Source organism: Arabidopsis lyrata, assembly GCF_000004255.2.
Source record: "Arabidopsis lyrata subsp. lyrata unplaced genomic scaffold ARALYscaffold_3, whole genome shotgun sequence".
In the NCBI taxonomy this organism is placed as follows: domain Eukaryota; kingdom Viridiplantae; phylum Streptophyta; class Magnoliopsida; order Brassicales; family Brassicaceae; genus Arabidopsis; species Arabidopsis lyrata.
Window position 1 is genome coordinate 23,139,431 of NW_003302553.1, and position 17,399 is coordinate 23,156,829.

General features: G+C 37.9%; 4 protein-coding genes and 1 pseudogene across 4 annotated transcripts; 1 reads left to right on the top strand and 4 right to left on the bottom strand.

The window, feature by feature from the left end:
* The first annotated feature begins 341 nt into the window (after window positions 1–341).
* On the top strand, window positions 342–5,671 carry LOC9322271 (coatomer subunit gamma). The gene is made up of 17 exons (XM_002884112.2): window positions 342–491; window positions 797–945; window positions 1,026–1,139; window positions 1,227–1,427; window positions 1,506–1,607; window positions 2,147–2,254; window positions 2,335–2,568; window positions 2,764–3,014; window positions 3,157–3,328; window positions 3,419–3,574; window positions 3,669–3,719; window positions 3,942–4,079; window positions 4,161–4,358; window positions 4,448–4,579; window positions 4,677–4,850; window positions 4,950–5,189; window positions 5,292–5,671. Exons 1-17 carry the CDS (start codon window positions 446–448, stop codon window positions 5,484–5,486), a joined length of 2,661 nt encoding a protein of 886 aa, XP_002884158.1. The 5' UTR covers window positions 342–445; the 3' UTR covers window positions 5,487–5,671.
* Window positions 5,611–8,697, bottom strand: LOC9322272 (F-box protein At2g15640). The gene is given in 1 exon segment (XM_021031442.1): window positions 5,611–8,697. A coding segment is annotated over 1 exon segment (1,260 nt). The 5' UTR covers window positions 8,363–8,697; the 3' UTR covers window positions 5,611–7,102.
* Window positions 8,698–9,799: 1,102 nt separating this feature from the next.
* On the bottom strand, window positions 9,800–11,479 carry LOC9322273 (F-box protein At2g15640). Its single transcript, XM_021032935.1, has one exon. It carries the CDS (start codon window positions 11,222–11,224, stop codon window positions 10,034–10,036), a length of 1,191 nt encoding a protein of 396 aa, XP_020888594.1. The 5' UTR covers window positions 11,225–11,479; the 3' UTR covers window positions 9,800–10,033.
* A 406-nt stretch (window positions 11,480–11,885) lies between these two features.
* LOC110229656 lies at window positions 11,886–14,768 on the bottom strand (annotated as a pseudogene).
* Window positions 14,769–14,839: 71 nt separating this feature from the next.
* Window positions 14,840–17,399, bottom strand: LOC9322276 (B3 domain-containing protein At2g16210). The gene is made up of 4 exons (XM_021030271.1): window positions 17,101–17,399; window positions 15,713–16,007; window positions 15,384–15,634; window positions 14,840–15,278 (listed from the first exon to the last, which is right to left on the bottom strand). Exons 1-4 carry the CDS (start codon window positions 17,197–17,199, stop codon window positions 15,048–15,050), a joined length of 876 nt encoding a protein of 291 aa, XP_020885930.1. The 5' UTR covers window positions 17,200–17,399; the 3' UTR covers window positions 14,840–15,047.

Sequence of the window (17,399 nt, forward strand, 5' to 3'; positions counted from 1 at the left end):
TAATATTTTACTGTTTTTTTATTTACAAATAAATAATTGTTGGTAACACAAAATAATAAAACTATTTTCGCGGAAAAATGATACTTGATACCATAATAGTTAATAGATGTAAAAATAACAGGAAAAAATATATCTTATTTTTATAAATACATTATTGGATAAATATTTAAAAAATAAAACAGTAATCAAAGCCAACCCTGAAACAGAAAAAAAAGAAAAAAAGAAAAAAAAAACATTTGAGAACCGTTAAATACCACAGATGTGACGTGGCGAGATCCGGCATTTAGTACTTAATCTGGTACTGATGTAGCGGATTGCAGCTCTTTCCCATCTTCTAAATCCTAATTCTTCGTCATTGCTCTCTCGATCCCAGCTTCCGAGTTCTGAGATTCTCATTCGAAACGGAGAGATCTGTGTAACAACACCTTTGAAGGAAAGATCAGCGATGGCGCAACCACTCGTGAAGAAAGACGACGATCACGATGATGAGCGTATGTCTTCTTCCGTTTTCCGTTTTCTCTCTTCGTTTCGTTCCATTATATCTGGTATCGCAATGCTCAGATCAGTTCGTTAGCTTCTAGATCTATGAGGTTTAGAAATTGTCTACAAGTGTAATTGATGTGTAGATCTATAACCTTCAATTTCTGATGATGGACTGATTATAGTGTTCTTAAGTTTTACGAAATCGATGATGGAGAATGTGTCATGTAGTGATTATTATACAATAGTATTGCTGCGATTCTGGATCCGGTCTTTTTGGTTGCTTATTTTGGGTTGCTAATGTTTTGTGGATCAGTGGAGTATTCTCCATTCGTGGGAATTGAGAAAGGAGCAGTGCTTCAGGAAGCTAGAGTCTTCAATGATCCTCAGCTTGATCCTAGAAGGTGTTCCCAGGTCATCACGAAACTTCTATATTTGCTTAACCAAGGAGAGTCATTCACAAAGGTTAGTTTTATTATACAAATTCCAGTTTTTTATATGCTTATGGATCATGTAATAGCGATTTGTTTTTGCATTATGTGCAGGTTGAAGCAACAGAAGTTTTCTTTTCCGTTACAAAGCTTTTCCAGTCAAAAGATACTGGATTGAGGAGAATGGTGTACTTGATCATAAAGGAATTATCTCCATCAGCGGATGAGGTTCGCGGTCCCTATTTGGCTTAGAAGCGGAATTCTACACTTAGTTTCACTTATAATTACAGATAAGCTGTTTGTCTGTCTATGTAGGTTATTATTGTAACAAGCTCCTTGATGAAAGACATGAATAGCAAGATTGATATGTATCGTGCAAATGCTATCCGTGTCCTGTGCCGAATAATAGACGGAACCCTCCTTACACAAATTGAGCGGTACTTGAAACAAGCTATTGTGGATAAGAATCCTGTTGTTTCAAGTGCAGCTTTAGTCAGTGGACTTCACATGCTAAAGGTATGCTTTATGCACCAAATGTATTAAGCTGTTTCTTAGTGTGTGGTTAGACTGATACACTTGCATTTTTGTTTCCAGACAAACCCAGAAATTGTTAAAAGATGGAGCAACGAGGTTCAAGAAGCTGTCCAGTCCAGAGCAGCCCTTGTTCAGTTTCATGCCTTGGCTTTGCTTCATCAGGTATGTTACTTGATCTTGTAGCACCAGAAAGTAAATTGTTTCGTCTTTGGGACTTAGTTAAACATTCATTGACAAGTAGCAGCTTTTATGCGAAAGATTTTCGAGTGTACTACTACATGTATTCATTAGAAACAAACAATATGCTTCTGTAGTTGCTTTGTATACTGAGATATAATATGGTCATTGCTGCAAATCTTTCACGTGTTTATGTGGACACATCAATATGTATGCTTCATATTTCTGCCATTCTTTCATGAGATCATATCACATATGTAGAGTCAAAATCCTGAGCTGCTTTATTACCGCTATGGTTTAATCTGTAGTTGAAAGCACCCTCTCTGATTCTGTTAAACTTGCATAAATAAATAACTATTAGGTCCAAGTTCTACATATCATGTGATTCTGCTGTAGGGTCTTGTGAATCATATTTGCGTAGCTGTTGTTACATTGACGTAGATGTTTTTCCAACTAGATGTGTGCTCTAGAAGGTAATGAGATTTGATCTAATGAATGTTAAAGCTATTGCTTATCATATCCAGATACGCCAAAACGACCGTTTGGCTGTCAGCAAGTTGGTTGGTACCTTGACCAGGGGAGCTGTCCGCTCTCCTTTGGCCCAGTGCCTCTTGATACGTTACACCAGTCAGGTTTGTCCGCTATGATTCATGATCATATGATATGTGGGTGAAGTTCTTTATGTGATCCAACTTTAGTTCCTACTATCCAGATAATCCGAGACATGTCCAACCATGGCCAGTCTGGGGAACGTCCGTTCTATGATTTCCTGGAGAGTTGTCTGCGCCATAAGGCAGAAATGGTGATCCTTGAGGCTGCCAGAGCTATAACTGAGCTTGATAATGTGACAAGCCGAGAATTGACTCCAGCAATTACGGTGCTTCAGCTCTTCCTGAGTTCCCCTAAACCGGTGCTGAGATTTGCTGCTGTCCGGACTTTGAACAAGGTGAACAATGCTTTTCTTTGTTTTCTTGGGAACATCTCAATACAAACTATTCTCTTTATTTCATGAAATACATTGAATCCTAGATAGGTTCATCATTGTCTTTTATTGAAAATAACGAGATACCGCATAAGTGATACGCATCAAAAGCTCTTCTCTTTCTACACTGTATACTAAATGGAAGCCTGAACTACACAGGTTGCAATGACTCATCCCATGGCTGTCACCAACTGCAACATTGATATGGAGAGTTTAATTTCTGATCAGAATAGAAGTATTGCTACACTTGCTATCACCACACTCCTGAAAACAGGGAATGAATCTAGTGTGGAACGGTTGATGAAGCAGATAACTAATTTCATGTCAGATATCGCTGATGAGTTCAAAATTGTGGTCGTGGAAGCCATAAGATCACTGTGTTTGAAATTTCCATTGAAGTATAGATCACTGTAAGTGAAATTTTAGGTTGCTATTGGTAGGTTTAGCTGTAGAATTGCTCCTCTTTCCGACAACTTCAAGATGTCTTCATTTTTATTGCATCACTGATCACTGTAGCATATGGTAACCCTGCCTCACCCTTTTCATTTGTAGGATGAACTTCTTAAGCAACATTCTTAGAGAAGAAGGTGGTTTTGAATTTAAAAGGGCAATTGTAGATTCTATTGTAACCATTATCAGAGATATTCCAGATGCAAAGGAAAATGGATTGCTCCATCTTTGTGAGTTCATTGAAGATTGTGAATTCACATATCTTTCAACACAGGTGATCTTTTTTCTTCATCTTTAACCTGGGATTGTAATTGGAGTCGTTTATGTTTTCTTTGTTATCTAACTGTTTTTCTTTCTTGCCTAGATACTTCATTTCCTGGGAATTGAAGGGCCGAACACTTCAGATCCTAGCAAGTATATCCGTTACATATATAACCGTGTGCATTTGGAGAATGCAACTGTTCGAGCTGCTGCTGTTTGCACACTTGCAAAGTTTGGCTTTATGGTTGAAGCGTTGAAGGTACAGTAGTTATTTTATTAGGCAATATTAATTTTTTTTTTATTATTATCATCATCGGTTGATGACAAAGATAAATATCAATAATGTCTTGCAGCCCCGGATTACTGTCTTGTTGAAGCGCTGCATCTATGACAGTGATGATGAGGTTTGTGCCTAGTCCTATTGAAAAGCTGCCTTCTAGTCATTGGTTACAGTAGTAAATATGTGGATATCTGTATGTCTCCTTGTGTACCGGTTGCATCAGTACGCATGCATTTTCTCTTTACGCATGCATGTTTCTGCACTGGTAAAACATTTTTCGGAGTAGAGACGCAAACTGCTGTTTAATGATCTTTAATTTGAGTTTCACCCTCTCTTTTATCTTCAGGTTCGTGATAGAGCAACACTCTTTTTGAGTATACTTGGTAATGATGGCCTTGTTGACACTGAAAAAGATAGCATAGAGTTTCTATTTGGTTCCCTGGAGGCCCCTCTTGTCAACTTGGAGACAAGTCTGAAAAACTATGTGAGCTTCCCATGTCCTAGTTTTCTACTCTGTATATACTCTTTGGGACCTCAGTTATCTTATATATCTTTCATTCTGTAGGAGCCCTCTGAAGAAGCTTTTGATGTTGACTCTGTGCCTAAGGAAGTCAAATCGCAGCCGCTTGCAGAGAAGAAAGCCAAGGGTAAAAAGCCCACTGGTCTCGGTGCTCCGCCACCTGCACCTGTTTCTGGTTTTGATGCTTATGAAAGAGTTCTATCATCCATTCCAGAGTTTGCTACCTTTGGCAAACTTTTCAAGGTTTGTATAGAAGTTTTCTGCACATCTCTTCTCTCTTTAGTTTACTCTTATTCTCTCATCGTAATTGGTCAAACGTGTTTCATTCTCAGTCATCTTCACCTGTGGAGCTAACTGAAGCAGAAACAGAATACTCAGTCAATGTTGTAAAGCATATTTTCGAGAGTCACGTTGTGTTTCAGTATAACTGCACAAACACAGTACCAGAGCAACTGTTGGAGAGGGTAATGAGCTTGATGATATACCACATGATTGATCCATTGGATGCCACAGAAAAGCCATTGTTTGTTGATGAGTTCCATCCACTTCCTTGTTTTGTAGGTCAATGTCATTGTAGATGCTTCAGAAGCCGAGGAGTTCAGTGAATTATCTTCTAAACCACTAAACTCACTCCCTTACGATTCCCCTGGTCAGGCCTATGTGGCGTTTGAGAAGCCAGAAGGAGTACCTGCTGTTGGAAAGTTCTCAAACACATTGACTTTCATTGTTAAGGAGGTACGTACATACATGCTTGATAAGCTTTCTCTTTAATCCAGTTTTAGTTAACTGACTAAGTAATCACATCATCACGGTTCTTCACATGGGTATGAGCAGGTTGAGCTAAGCACAGGTGAACCATTGGATGATGGTGTGGAAGATGAGTACCAGCTCGAGGACCTTGAGGTTGTCGCTGCTGACTATATGGTGAACGTCGGTGTCTCCAATTTCCGTAATGCATGGGAAAACATGGACGAGGGAAACGAGCTTGTAGATGAGTATGGTCTTGGTCCAAGAGACAGCTTAGGGGAAGCTGTAAAAGCGGTAACTGATCTTCTTGGCATGCAGTCTTGTGAGGTTAGGCGTGCTTCTCCCTAACTTAAATACTGTTTCGTTAGCATCACTGAAAGCTCTCGTATTGTTGTTCTCAAGTCATTGTTTTTGGGGTTTTGGGCTCAGGGTACAGAGACGGTTGCGAGCAACGCAAGGTCACACACATGTTTATTATCAGGTTTGTACATAGGGAACGTTAAAGTGTTGGTGAAGGCACAGTTTGGAATGGACAGCTCAAAGGAAATTGTAATGAAACTGGCTGTTAGAGCAGAGGATCCATCTGTCAGCGATGCGATTCACGCACTTGTTGCCAACGGCTAAACTCAAGTGTTCTTGCTAGATAAAGACATGAGAATTTATAAATGTTTTGGCTCAGGTTCTCAAGGGATCTTTCCCCTTTCGCTTTTGGTCTTTAAAAGTGCTTATTGTCATTTCTCTAAAAAAATTTTTTGGGTTTGCTACTTTTTTACCATTAGTATAAATATTCTTTTGAGGATCTGTCGTAATGGATCGTTTCTTCTTTCGTTGATTCACACAAGTTTGTTGAATGATACGGTGGCACAAGAATACTAAAAACTAGTAACCTGTTAAGAATGTTTGTATATCTAATATTTATCAAGGAAAGTGGAGAAACAAGGCTATAAAATTCTTACCAAAAAGATTGTCTACAAATACAAGTCACGAGATTGCGCATCCACCATTCTTTTTCAACGAGCTTGTGACATTTGGTTATCCAATTAACTGTCTCGGACTCATCATAGCACTTCTTTCTCCATAGCTCCCATATCACATATCCAATTAACTGAAACAAAACTGCAAACCACATGAGCATTCAAACTCACAGAGCGAGATTCATGAGCTAACCTTTGGAAGAAACAGGTTGTCAAGCCCGTTGAGAGATTACAATAACAGAGAGAGATCTGTTCAGCCACTGTTCGAAGACAACATTCTCATGAACTCTTCCATATTAACCAATCCATCACTATCTGCATCAACAGCTCTCAATCCTTGAAGGCTTCCTCAACATCTTGTTCTTGGAGAGCTTGTACTGCAACTCAAGAAAGCTCACGTTTGACATGTCTGATTTGATATCACCAATCTTTTCTTAGGATGACGTTTATAAGAAACCCATTCGTATTTTTGGGGTTATCATCTGATATCATAATTGTTATGTTGCTATACAATTGTGTCCGTCCAAGTCATCACCTACCTGTTTTTATGTTATTAAAATAACTGTGTTAACAAAAGCCTGAATAGTAGACTCCATGTCTATCATATATTAGACACAATTGACAAAATCAACAAGATGTTGAAGAAGAACAGGGGACAGATCTCATCTAAAAGCATAGATCCTCAAGTTCAAACAAAAAACTTAGAGAAGCAACAAAGCCTAAGACCCATATAGACTGTTAACGAGAATGTTCCATCTTTCAAAGACAGCTTACAAGACCCATTGTTACAGAGAACCAAAAGTTTCAACCTTTCAAAACTAAGCTAACAAGAAATTGCATGATGGTAGAATTGAAGGTGAACATTTTTACAAATACAGATCCCATTTAAGTATTGGAGTCCAAAGTGTCATCATGAAATAAATTAGTCCCCTCACACAAAAACGACAAATACAACAAGATGTTGAAACAGAACAGGGGATAGATATCATCCAGAAGAAACAATGTTGAAAATTAAAGCATAGATACTCAGATTCAGACATAGAACTAAGAGAAACTGCAAAACCTTGTTCTTGAGACCAAACAAAATGAAGGATAGATGTATAAAGCTCGTTCAAGAGAGAAAAAAAAACAGTACAATAGATAATGTTGATTTAAAAAAAAAACGCATAGGTAAGAGCACAAAATGACATGCCCATTGCTTTCACCTAACTCCAATGATCGTCTTTATCCTTCATCTCCTTGTCCCTTCTAGTCTGATTCTGAATCTTATTTATCCACCAATGGAGGATGGACTGACTTGAGTTGTTTTAAATCGTTAACATTAAGATCCTCTGCGTGGTTTACAAAGGTGCAAACTCTACAATTTTCCTTAAACGCTTCACCAAAACCTTTGATTTCAACACGTTGGAGAGTGTTCCTTTCGAGATTGAAGTAAAAAACATAAAACGGTTGTTTTGTTGTATACTTGCGCATCGAAAACACTACCTCACCCGAGGCAGTCACTCCACCAATGGAAACGAGACGACGGAAGAATTTATCATCGGTCCAAGTATAGGCATATTTCGACCATTCTTGTTTCTCAACATCCTCTAGAATCCACAAACGCAACTCATTAATGGCATCAGCTTCTAGATTCTCCTCCACATATTTGTCGACATCTATACCCTCCTGATAATAAAGCTCATAAATGTCGACATCATCCTCCCAATAAATCACAGCTAATTTTCCCTTATAGTTGATCAATCGACAAAACCTTTCTACGTCAATAAAGGTGAATTTCTCAGACCTAACATCAAAGCAAACTATCACATAATCAGATATTTCATCATTCGGGCTGCCTAAGTAATACAAAACTCCATTGATGCATATCCCTTCACTCATAATATCATGTCGATCATATCGTACGGGACATTTTATCTCTCTCCACCTCAAATCTCCATCTCCAAATGTAAGAATTTTACTATCACCAGGACCAGATGGATAAACCATGGACAATACCTTGTATTACTTGTCAATCGGGTCAAACCCGAAAAAGCTATACGCCTTTCTGTAAGTATACCGATTAGGTCAGATCGCATACCGTCCTGTGATGGGGTTACATATCACAGGTCTAGCCTGGTATCTATTACCATATAAATAGAGCAAGCCAGCGGCGTAGCCAATTGAAAAATATTTTAGGTCATAAAAATGACTGATCCATAGATTGTCTGGAGAGAATCTCACATAAAATTCAGCGGCAGCTACAAGAGTCGACGAGGATTTCTCATATGAATTCTCAAGCTGAGGCGACGTGAAGAAGCTCCACACACAATCTTCTTCTTCTTCTTCTTTGTTGCTTTTTTCTGCGATGGCAAATAAGAGGCGTGGCTTAGCCAAGGACCTGGTCAGGAACAACTCCTTGAAATATGGACTACCAAGATTTGATGCCCATCGCTTCGACACGCAACGAAACCTCGCGACTGACTTTAAAGGCAATCTCGACAATATCTCCAGGATGAGATCATTCGTTATGGAACTTGAATTCATGATTGCAGATCAAACGAAGAAAGAGATATGTTAAAACTTGTATATTAAGTAAGACCTAGAGAAACCAATTAACAAAAGACCTAAGAGAAACGTAGCTATTTATTACTAAAGACAAATAAAATTGGGCTAACTTAACGTCCAAGTGGGCCACCAGCTATTGGATCTTCTTGAGTCTTGGCATTGAAGAAGGAAACGTGTGACTTTATTAATTACATGGCAACTTTAGACCTTAAAGAAATGACCGAGGCTAACACTCAATTAGAAGAAAAATATCAAATACTTGTGTTACAAAACTAATGCTTCTTGTATCTAAACAAAGATATTTTTAGATATAATACACGCATTTTTGAGAAAATTATCCTAATCTTGAGTTTTTATAATCATAATTAAGCTCATTTGAATAAAAACAAAGACATAGAACAAACCTATGTCCTTGTGAGCTAGCATTCCAGTCGTAGGAGGATCCAATGTATCAGTGTATGTTCTGTCCAACACACCATAATGACAGCTCCACTTTTATTTGATGTTTCAACTCACCTTGCTTGTGGCATAATTTGGATCCTTTGAGAAACCTTTCACAGAGTTTGAATCGATTGAACGGAAAACTTGAAGCAGAAACAAAGTCAGTTGGGACAATATTTGTGGACTAAATTATAAAATTTGCATGAATCAACTGAGAGATGAGTATATTTCATGGACTTTGTGAATTAGTCAGAGCAAAACTTTGGTTTCCAGTCCAAGACCAGAACATTAATTGGCGTTGAAAATCAAAACAACAGAGTACTGGACCAAGAAATGAAATAGTTCAATACCAAATAAAACAGAGCTAAATTCATAACATAAAACTTAAGACAACAGCAATAAACACAAAGTTACTCAGTAGCTTCTTCCCCAAGACATCCCTCACATACACCATCATCAGTGAGTCTCCTCTTAGGATTTAAAGACAACGACGAAGCAGCTCGTTTGGTTTGATGATGAGTGTGAAGTTGCAAGTATCCCCAACACGTTTTTCTTTCATTTAACCTAAAGGCCACCATCAAATCGGAGTTACTGCGGATAAGTTCTGATATTTCTAGAATCCGTTAGATCTTTCTCAGTGGCATTTCTTCGGACAAGCTCACACCTTCCTTGTAAGGTTCTGAAGGAAATGGGGATGCTTTGGAGATGTCTTTTGCTTACAAGGGATGAGAAACATGGCTGCATCAACAGGAATTGGTAGAACTGAAGGAATGTTTTCTTCAAACACAGTCAAAAATCAGTGAACATTTTTGCACAAATCATATTTTAAGTATTTGAGTCCAAAGTGTCATTATGAAATAAATTAGTCCCATCACACACAAACGACAAACACAACAAGATGTCGAAACAGAACAGAGGACAGATCTCATTCAGAAGAAACAATGTTGAAAATTAAAGCATAGATACTCAGATTAAGACAGAGAACTAAGAGAAACTACAAAACCATGTTCTTGAGACCAAACAAAATGAAGGATACATGTATAAAGCTCGTTCAAGAGAGGAAAAAGACAGTAAATATAGATAAGGTTAACCGAAAAAAGAAAAAAAAAAACTCATAGGTAAGACTTAAGAGCACAAAATGACATGCCCATTGCTTTCACCTAAGTCCAATGATCGTCTCTATCTTCTTCTCCTTGTCCCTTCTCAGTCTCATTCTGAATCTGACTCTGATTGTCCATAATATTCTGGCTCCACCAATGGAGGATGCTCTGACTGGAGTAGCTTTAAATGGTTAACATTACTATTCTGTACGTGGTTTACAAAGGTGCAAACGCTACAAGTTTCCTTAAACACTTCACCAAAACCTTGGATTTCAACACGTTGGAGAGTCTTCCTTTCGGGATTCAAGTAAAAAACATAAAACGGTTCTTCAAATGTATACTTGCACATCGAAAACACTATATCACCCGAAGTGGTCACTCCAACCATGGAAACCTGACGACGGAAGAATTTACCATCGGTCCAAGTGTAGGCATATTTCGACCATTCATGTTTCTCAACGTCCTCTAAAACCCACACACGCAACTCGGCGTCGCCATCCTCCGAATAAAAGTCGTCATAATCCTCCCAAAAAATCACAGCTAATTTACCCTTATAGTTTATCAATCCACAAGACCTTTCTACGCCAATAAAGGTGAACTTTTCAGACCTAAGATCAAAGCAAACTATCACATAACGAGACGTTACATCATGACCATCATTATAACAATCCGACGTGTCACCTAAGTAATACAAAACCCCATTGATGCATACCCCTTCACTATAAGCATCATGCCTCAAGGAACATTTTATCCTTCTCCACGTCATATCTCCAGCTCCAAATGTAAGAACTTTATCATGACCAGGACCACATGGATAAGCCATGGACAATACCTTGTATTGCTTGTCAATCGGTTCAAACCCGAAAAAGCTATACGCCTTTCTGTAGGTATACCTATAAGGTAAGATTGCATACCGTCCTGTGTTGGGGTTACATATCAGAGGTCTAGCCTGGTGTCGATCACCATAGATATAGATCAAGCCAGAGGCGTAGCCAATTGAAAAATATCTTAGGTTATAATAATGATTGATCCGTAAATTGTCTGGTGAGAACTTCACATGAAATGATGCGGCTGCTACAAGAGTCGACGAGGATTTCTCATATGGATTCTCAAGCTGAGGCGACGAGAAGAAACTCCAAATACCTTCTTCTTCGATGGCGAATAAGAGAAGCGGCTTAGCCGAGGACTTGGTCAGGAACAACTCCTTGAAATTTGGACTATCTAACGTTGATGCCCATCGCTTCGACACGCAATGAAACCTCGCCACTGACTTTGCAAGCAATCTCGACAATATAATCATGATGACCGATCAAAAGAAGAACTCTATATGTTAAAAAAGACCTAAGAGAAGAAACGGTATGCAATCTTACAAAAGAGACCTAGCTACCATTTTTGGTTAGACAAACAAAAATGGGCTGACTTAAAGTCCAAGTGGGCCGCCAGCTATTGGCTCTTCTTTAGTCACCACCCACAAAAATTAACGCTGCCGTTTCTTAACTTGGAGAATACACTTGGTGTCATTTTATTTGCTCGATGAAACTTTCCTGCAGTTATTGGACTCGAGCCAGATATTGATAAGCAAGCTACTTGAAGCAGAAAGGGAACATTGAGACATATTATTGTATCGATGCGGACGGACAAAGCTCAGTTGGTGTTGTTGAATGAAATTAAAATCGCATAGCGTTTATCGATGGAATCCCTGTTATACCTTAGAGGCCAAGAAATAAAGTTTAAACCAAGTTTTGTTATGCATTTGCAATCAAACACTCAAGACATTCTCACAACACTCAAGACATATCTTGTTATACATTTAAAGAGTCAACATCAACAACTGGATCATAAATCATAACATAAACTTGTCTTTTACTCAGTAACTTCTTCTCCATGCTGGCGGCCCAGTAACATAAAACTTAAGACACCACCACTAAACAGGAAGTTGTTTTAGTCAGTAACTTGTTCTCCAAGACACCCTCACATACATTATCATTAGGGTTTGGAGACAACTAGAAGTAGCTCGTCTGGTTTGATGAATGTAAATTTGCAGGTATCCCCAACAACAAGGGGATACTCTTTAACCACACAGCGCCATCCACTAGAGAAAGCTCCAAACCTCCCTAGATAAACCACATTCCATGATTTCTTCCCAGAGATTGCTACTTCCCAAGAGCTTCCCCATTGCGCTCTTATCTTCATCTTACGAGACAGCTCTTTTTCGGAGAAGCTGCTCACAAAGTCATGAGAAAGTGCTCTCTTTTGAACTAAAGATTGTTTCTTCAACTATCAGTGAACTTTTTACACATCTCATCAAGTATTCAAGCCCACAGTCTCAAATTAGTCTCATCACACGCAGAGACAATGAAAAATAACAGAGGACAGATCTCATCCCGAAGAAACAATTGAAGGTGAATTATATAAAGCAGAGATAATGTTCTTGAAATCACAAAAAGAGAATAATATTGGTTAAACAGAGAATATCAGTGAGGTTATTGAGACCCATAAAGATAATTGACGAAAAGATTAAACCTTCAAACACACAGCTAACAAGATTCAACGTTACAAAGGACCAGAAGTTTCAACATTTCCAAACTAAGCAAACAAAGTTAACGTCTTACACATCCCATCAAGTCTTCAAATACAAAGTTTCAAATCTCACAACAAAAATGTTTTGGCATAACAAAAACCATTCTTTTCAAATTCTCCGCTTTGTTTTGTTTTTTTATAAATAAAACTTGATTTATTAAAATAGTAAAAATAAAAAGAGCATTGCTCTCACCTAGCTCCAATGATCATCCCTATCTGCTTCTCTGTCTCATTCTGAATCTGATTCTAAATATTCTGTCTGCACCAATGGAGGATGGACTGACTTGAGTTGTTTTAAATCGTTAACATTATGATTCTCTACGTGGTTTACAAAGGTGCAAACGCTACAAGGTTTCGTCACCGCTTCACCAAAACCTTGTATTTCAACACGTTGGAGAGTGTTCCTTCCAAGGTTGAAGTAGAAAACTAGGCCTGGGCATAAAATCCGAAATCCGAAAACCGATCCGAAATCGATCCGAAAAATCCGGCTCCGAATCCGAACCGAATAGTCACAAAACCCGAACGGATAATGAATTCTCTTATCCGAATTATCCGAACCGAACCCGATCCGAACCGAAAACCGAAAAGATATCCGAAAACCGAAAATAAAATTATATATCCAAAAATATTAGTTATATTTAGCTATAATTTTATAACAAATAACAAAAATATCCTAAATAACCTAGATATTGGAAAGTTTTTAGTTATATTTGTTAATATTATACATATTTTTTGAAAACTTAGCCAAATTTTAGTAAAATTAAACTATTTTTTTTATCTAAATTGAACATTTTTTTAGTTTTTTTTTCTCGAAAACCGATCTAAAACCGATCCGAAACCGATCCGAATCCGACACTATCCGAACCGAACCCGATCCGAATAGTCATAACATCCGAACGGATAATAAAATCTCATATCCGAATTATCCGAATCCGAATAAATCCGAACCGAATCCGATCCGAAATCCGAATGCCCAGGCTTATAGAAAACATAAAACGGCTCTTTAGGTGTATACTTGCGCATCGAAAACACTATTTCACCTGTAGCGGTCACTCCAACGATGGAAACGCGATGACGGAAGAATTTTCCATCGATCCAAGTGTAGGCATATTTCGACCATTTCTGTTTTCAATATCCGTTAGAACCCACACACGCAACTCATTATTGGCATCAGCGTTGACATCCTTCTCCAAATAAGTGTCGACAATCGTCTCCGAACAAAGCTCATAAATGTCGACATCATCCTTCCAGAAAATCACAGCTAAATTGCCCTTATATAGTTGATCAATCGACAAAACCTTTCCACGTTAATAAAGGTGAATTTTTCAGACCTAACATGAAAGCAAACTATCACATAACGAGACGTTACACAATGAGCATTATAATGAACACATTGCGACGTGTCACCTAGGTAATACAAAACACCATTGATGCATATCCCTTCACTCCTACTTTCATGTCGTAAGGTACATTTTATCTTTCTCCACGTCATATCTCCATCTCCAAATGTAAGAATTTTATGATGACCAGGACCAAATGGATAAGCCATGGACAATACCTTGTATTGCTTGTCAATTGGGTCAAACCCGAAAAAGCTATACGCCTTTCTGTAGGTATACCGATCAGGTAAGATCGCATACCGTCCTGTGATGGGGTTACATATCACAGGTCTAGCCTGGTATATATCGATCACCATGGATGTAGATCAAGCCAGAGGCGTAGCCAATTGAAAAATATCTTAGGTCATAATAATGATCGATATGTAGATTGTCTGGAGAGTAACTTCACATGAAATTCGGCGTGTGCTATAAGAGTCGACGACGATTTCTCGTATGGATTCTCAAGCTGCGGCGACGAGAAGAAGCTCCACACACCACCGGATTCTGCGAGGGCGAATAAGAGGCGCAGATTAGCCGTGGACCTGGTGGGCACAACTCCTTGAAATATGGAGTAACAAACATTGATGCCCATTGCTTTGACACGCAACAAAACCTCACGACTGACTCTGTAGGCAATCTCGACAATATTTCCAGGATGAGATCATTCGTTAAGGAATATGAATTCATAATTTCGGATCGAACGAACAAAGAAATTTATTAAAACTTATAAAGTAAGACCTAGAGAAAACCTAGCTATATACTAAAGAGACCTATATAGCTTTCGTGAATTTATCTGTCCGAGTGTAGTCGGTTAAGAAACACAAAAAATGGGCTCATTTAACGTCAAAGTGGGCCTCGAGCTATTGGCTCTTCTTTAGTCACCATCCACAAAAATTAACGAACGTTTTCGAGATATTACCAGCCAAATTGCCAATAAAAAGTTACCATTGAGTTGATAATTTGATTCTACGGTTATTCATATATATAATGATAATTTGATAATTGGTCCCAACATATTAAGCTACAGAGATACATCTGATAGACAAAAAGCAAAGTTCAGATGCCAACTTAAAGTCGTAACATAAAACTTAAGACAACACCAATAAACAGAAAGTTGTTTTACTCAGTAACTTCTTCTCCAAGACACCCTAACATACATTATCATTAGGGTTTGGAGACAACTAGAAGTAGCTCATCTGGTTTGATGAATGAAAATTTGCAGGTATCCCCAACAGCAAGGGGATACTCTTTAACCAAACGTCGCCATCCACCAGAGAAAGCTCCAAACCTCACCAGAAAAACCACATTCCATGATTTCTTCCCATTTGGGTGATGGATCTTGAATATTGTTTTCTCATCCGGCATAAGATCCTTAGCAACAGAATTCGGGATCCTCTGAACATTCAAACAACAGATTGATTCACATATCGATTTTTATATCAAAAAGTCATTCTCAATAAAGAGATTTTGTTTAGAGTGTCTTGGTTTGTCTTATCTTACCAGGAATATGAGATATCCTTGCTTGAATAAGATGGTGAATTCTGCAGCAGTAGATGAAGATGCACCAGTGTAATCTCTTCGTGCTTTAACCACTTTCTCGGTCCTTTTAGAATTTTGGGATTCCTTAGCTGCCTTCTTCCCAAGGTTGAGCTTTCTTCCTTTAGATTCAGCTGCGGTTGTCGGGCCACGGTTAGAAGATACCACTACCTCTTCCTTCATGTCATCTTCCTCTTGTTCTGTTTTGATACGACCTGTTTCATCACCAATAGTAAAGAATCAATGTCTTTATCATCTGTTCACTGTTTCATAATCATAAAACCAAATCTTACTTGAAGAAGCCAAGAAGGCTCTGGATTTTGGAGGTTGCATCATCTCTTTCCCATCTTGCTTAAAGATGTTCACAGTAAAGTGCATTTTTCCTTTGTGAGTGAAGGTAATAAACTCACTGTTTCCCAAAGCATTGTCCCTAACAAACTTCTCCCAGCCGGACTTCTCCATGAAGTAAAATCTTGGGTTTTTAGAGATTCCTACTTCCCAAGAGCTTCCCCATTGCGCTCTTATCTTTATCTTACGTGAGAGCTCTTGATCGGAGAAGCTTCTCACAAAGTCATGAGGAAGTGCTCTCTTTCATTATGCAAATAAAATGAAGAGACAATATAAGAAGACTAAAATTTCAATAAAACCAAGAATGGTTGAAGTAAAGAATGTTTCTTCAACTACAGGGAATTAACAATCAGTGAACTTTTTACATATCTCATCAAGTATTTGGCCCACAGTTTCAGATTAGTCCCATCATGTGCAACAAGACAATGAAAAATAACAGAGGAAAAATCTCATCCAGAAGAAACAGAGGTGAAAAATAAAGCATGAATCCTCACATTTAGAGTGAGTACTGAGAGAAATAACAAAACAATGTTCTTGAAATCACAAAAAGAGAATAATGTTAGTTAAACTGTGAGGTTTTTGAGACCCATTATAGATAAGATTCATGAGAAAGACCAAAAGTTTCAAAATTTCCACACTAAACTAACAAAGTGAACGTCTTACGAATGACACATCCCATCAAGTCTTAAGTACAAAGTTTCAAATCTCACCATGAAATCAGTCTCATTACACACAAATATAGTGACAAACACAACAAAATGTTTTGGCATAACAAGTACCATTGTTTTCCATTTTCCCATAATTGAGCCCAAAGTTTCAAATTAGTCCCATTACACTCAAATGACAAACCAAACAAGACAATGAAAAATAACAGAGGACAGATCTCATCTAGAAGAAACAAAGATGCAAAATAAAGCATGAATCCTCACTTTCACACATAGAACTAAGTGAAACAACTAAAAACGGAGTGTAGAATGAAGAGAGAAAATCTGTAAAAAAAAAAGAAAAATTATGATACCCATAAAGACAATTAACAAAAAGTTTCAATCTTTCCAAACTAAAATAACAAGATTCAACGTTTAAGAGAAAACCCATTGTTACAAAGAACGTAAAGCTTCAATCTTTCCAAACTAAAATAATAAGATTCAAAATTTAAGACAAAACCCATTGTTACAAAGAACCTAAAGTTTCAATCTTTCCAAACTAAAATAACAAGATTCAAAATTTAAGACAAAACCCATTGTTACAAAGAAACGAAAGTTTCAATCTTTCCAAACTAAGCTAACAAGAAATCGCCAAATTTAAGAAGGAAGAGAGTTTAGAAGATTGTTACCATGTTTTCAGAAGAAATATTTATACTATGAACAACCTTGAAGAAGCTTTCGTTCTTGCGTTCTTGTTTGCACCGAAGATAATCAGCGTTCCTAGCCATCTCTCTGATTCAAGCTCACCCACAAAGCTTTGCTCTCGTGTCTCCTTTCACACTCTCTTCCTATATCTCACTCTCTCTCTCTTTTGTAATGACCAAACCTCTTGAAATTTCTACCAAATGTCCAAGGAAATGATTCAGTCAAAGTTAGAACTGAAAAATAAGTACAATGTGAGGTCATGTACTTTACTGTCACCCATAAT

Coding starts and splice junctions, on each gene's coding strand:
- LOC9322276 (XM_021030271.1), bottom strand. CDS start 17,199: ATGGCTAGGAACGCTGATTATCTTCGGTGCAAACAAGAACGCAAGAAC. Junction 16,008..17,100: donor ATATTTCTTCTGAAAACATG/GTAACAATCTTC, acceptor GCATAATGAAAG/AGAGCACTTCCTCATGACTT. Junction 15,635..15,712: donor AGCCTTCTTGGCTTCTTCAA/GTAAGATTTGGT, acceptor GTGATGAAACAG/GTCGTATCAAAACAGAACAA.
- LOC9322271 (XM_002884112.2), top strand. CDS start 446: ATGGCGCAACCACTCGTGAAGAAAGACGACGATCACGATGATGAGC. Junction 4,080..4,160: donor AGACAAGTCTGAAAAACTAT/GTGAGCTTCCCA, acceptor TTCATTCTGTAG/GAGCCCTCTGAAGAAGCTTT. Junction 4,851..4,949: donor TGACTTTCATTGTTAAGGAG/GTACGTACATAC, acceptor GGGTATGAGCAG/GTTGAGCTAAGCACAGGTGA.
- LOC9322273 (XM_021032935.1), bottom strand. CDS start 11,224: ATGATTATATTGTCGAGATTGCTTGCAAAGTCAGTGGCGAGGTTTCAT.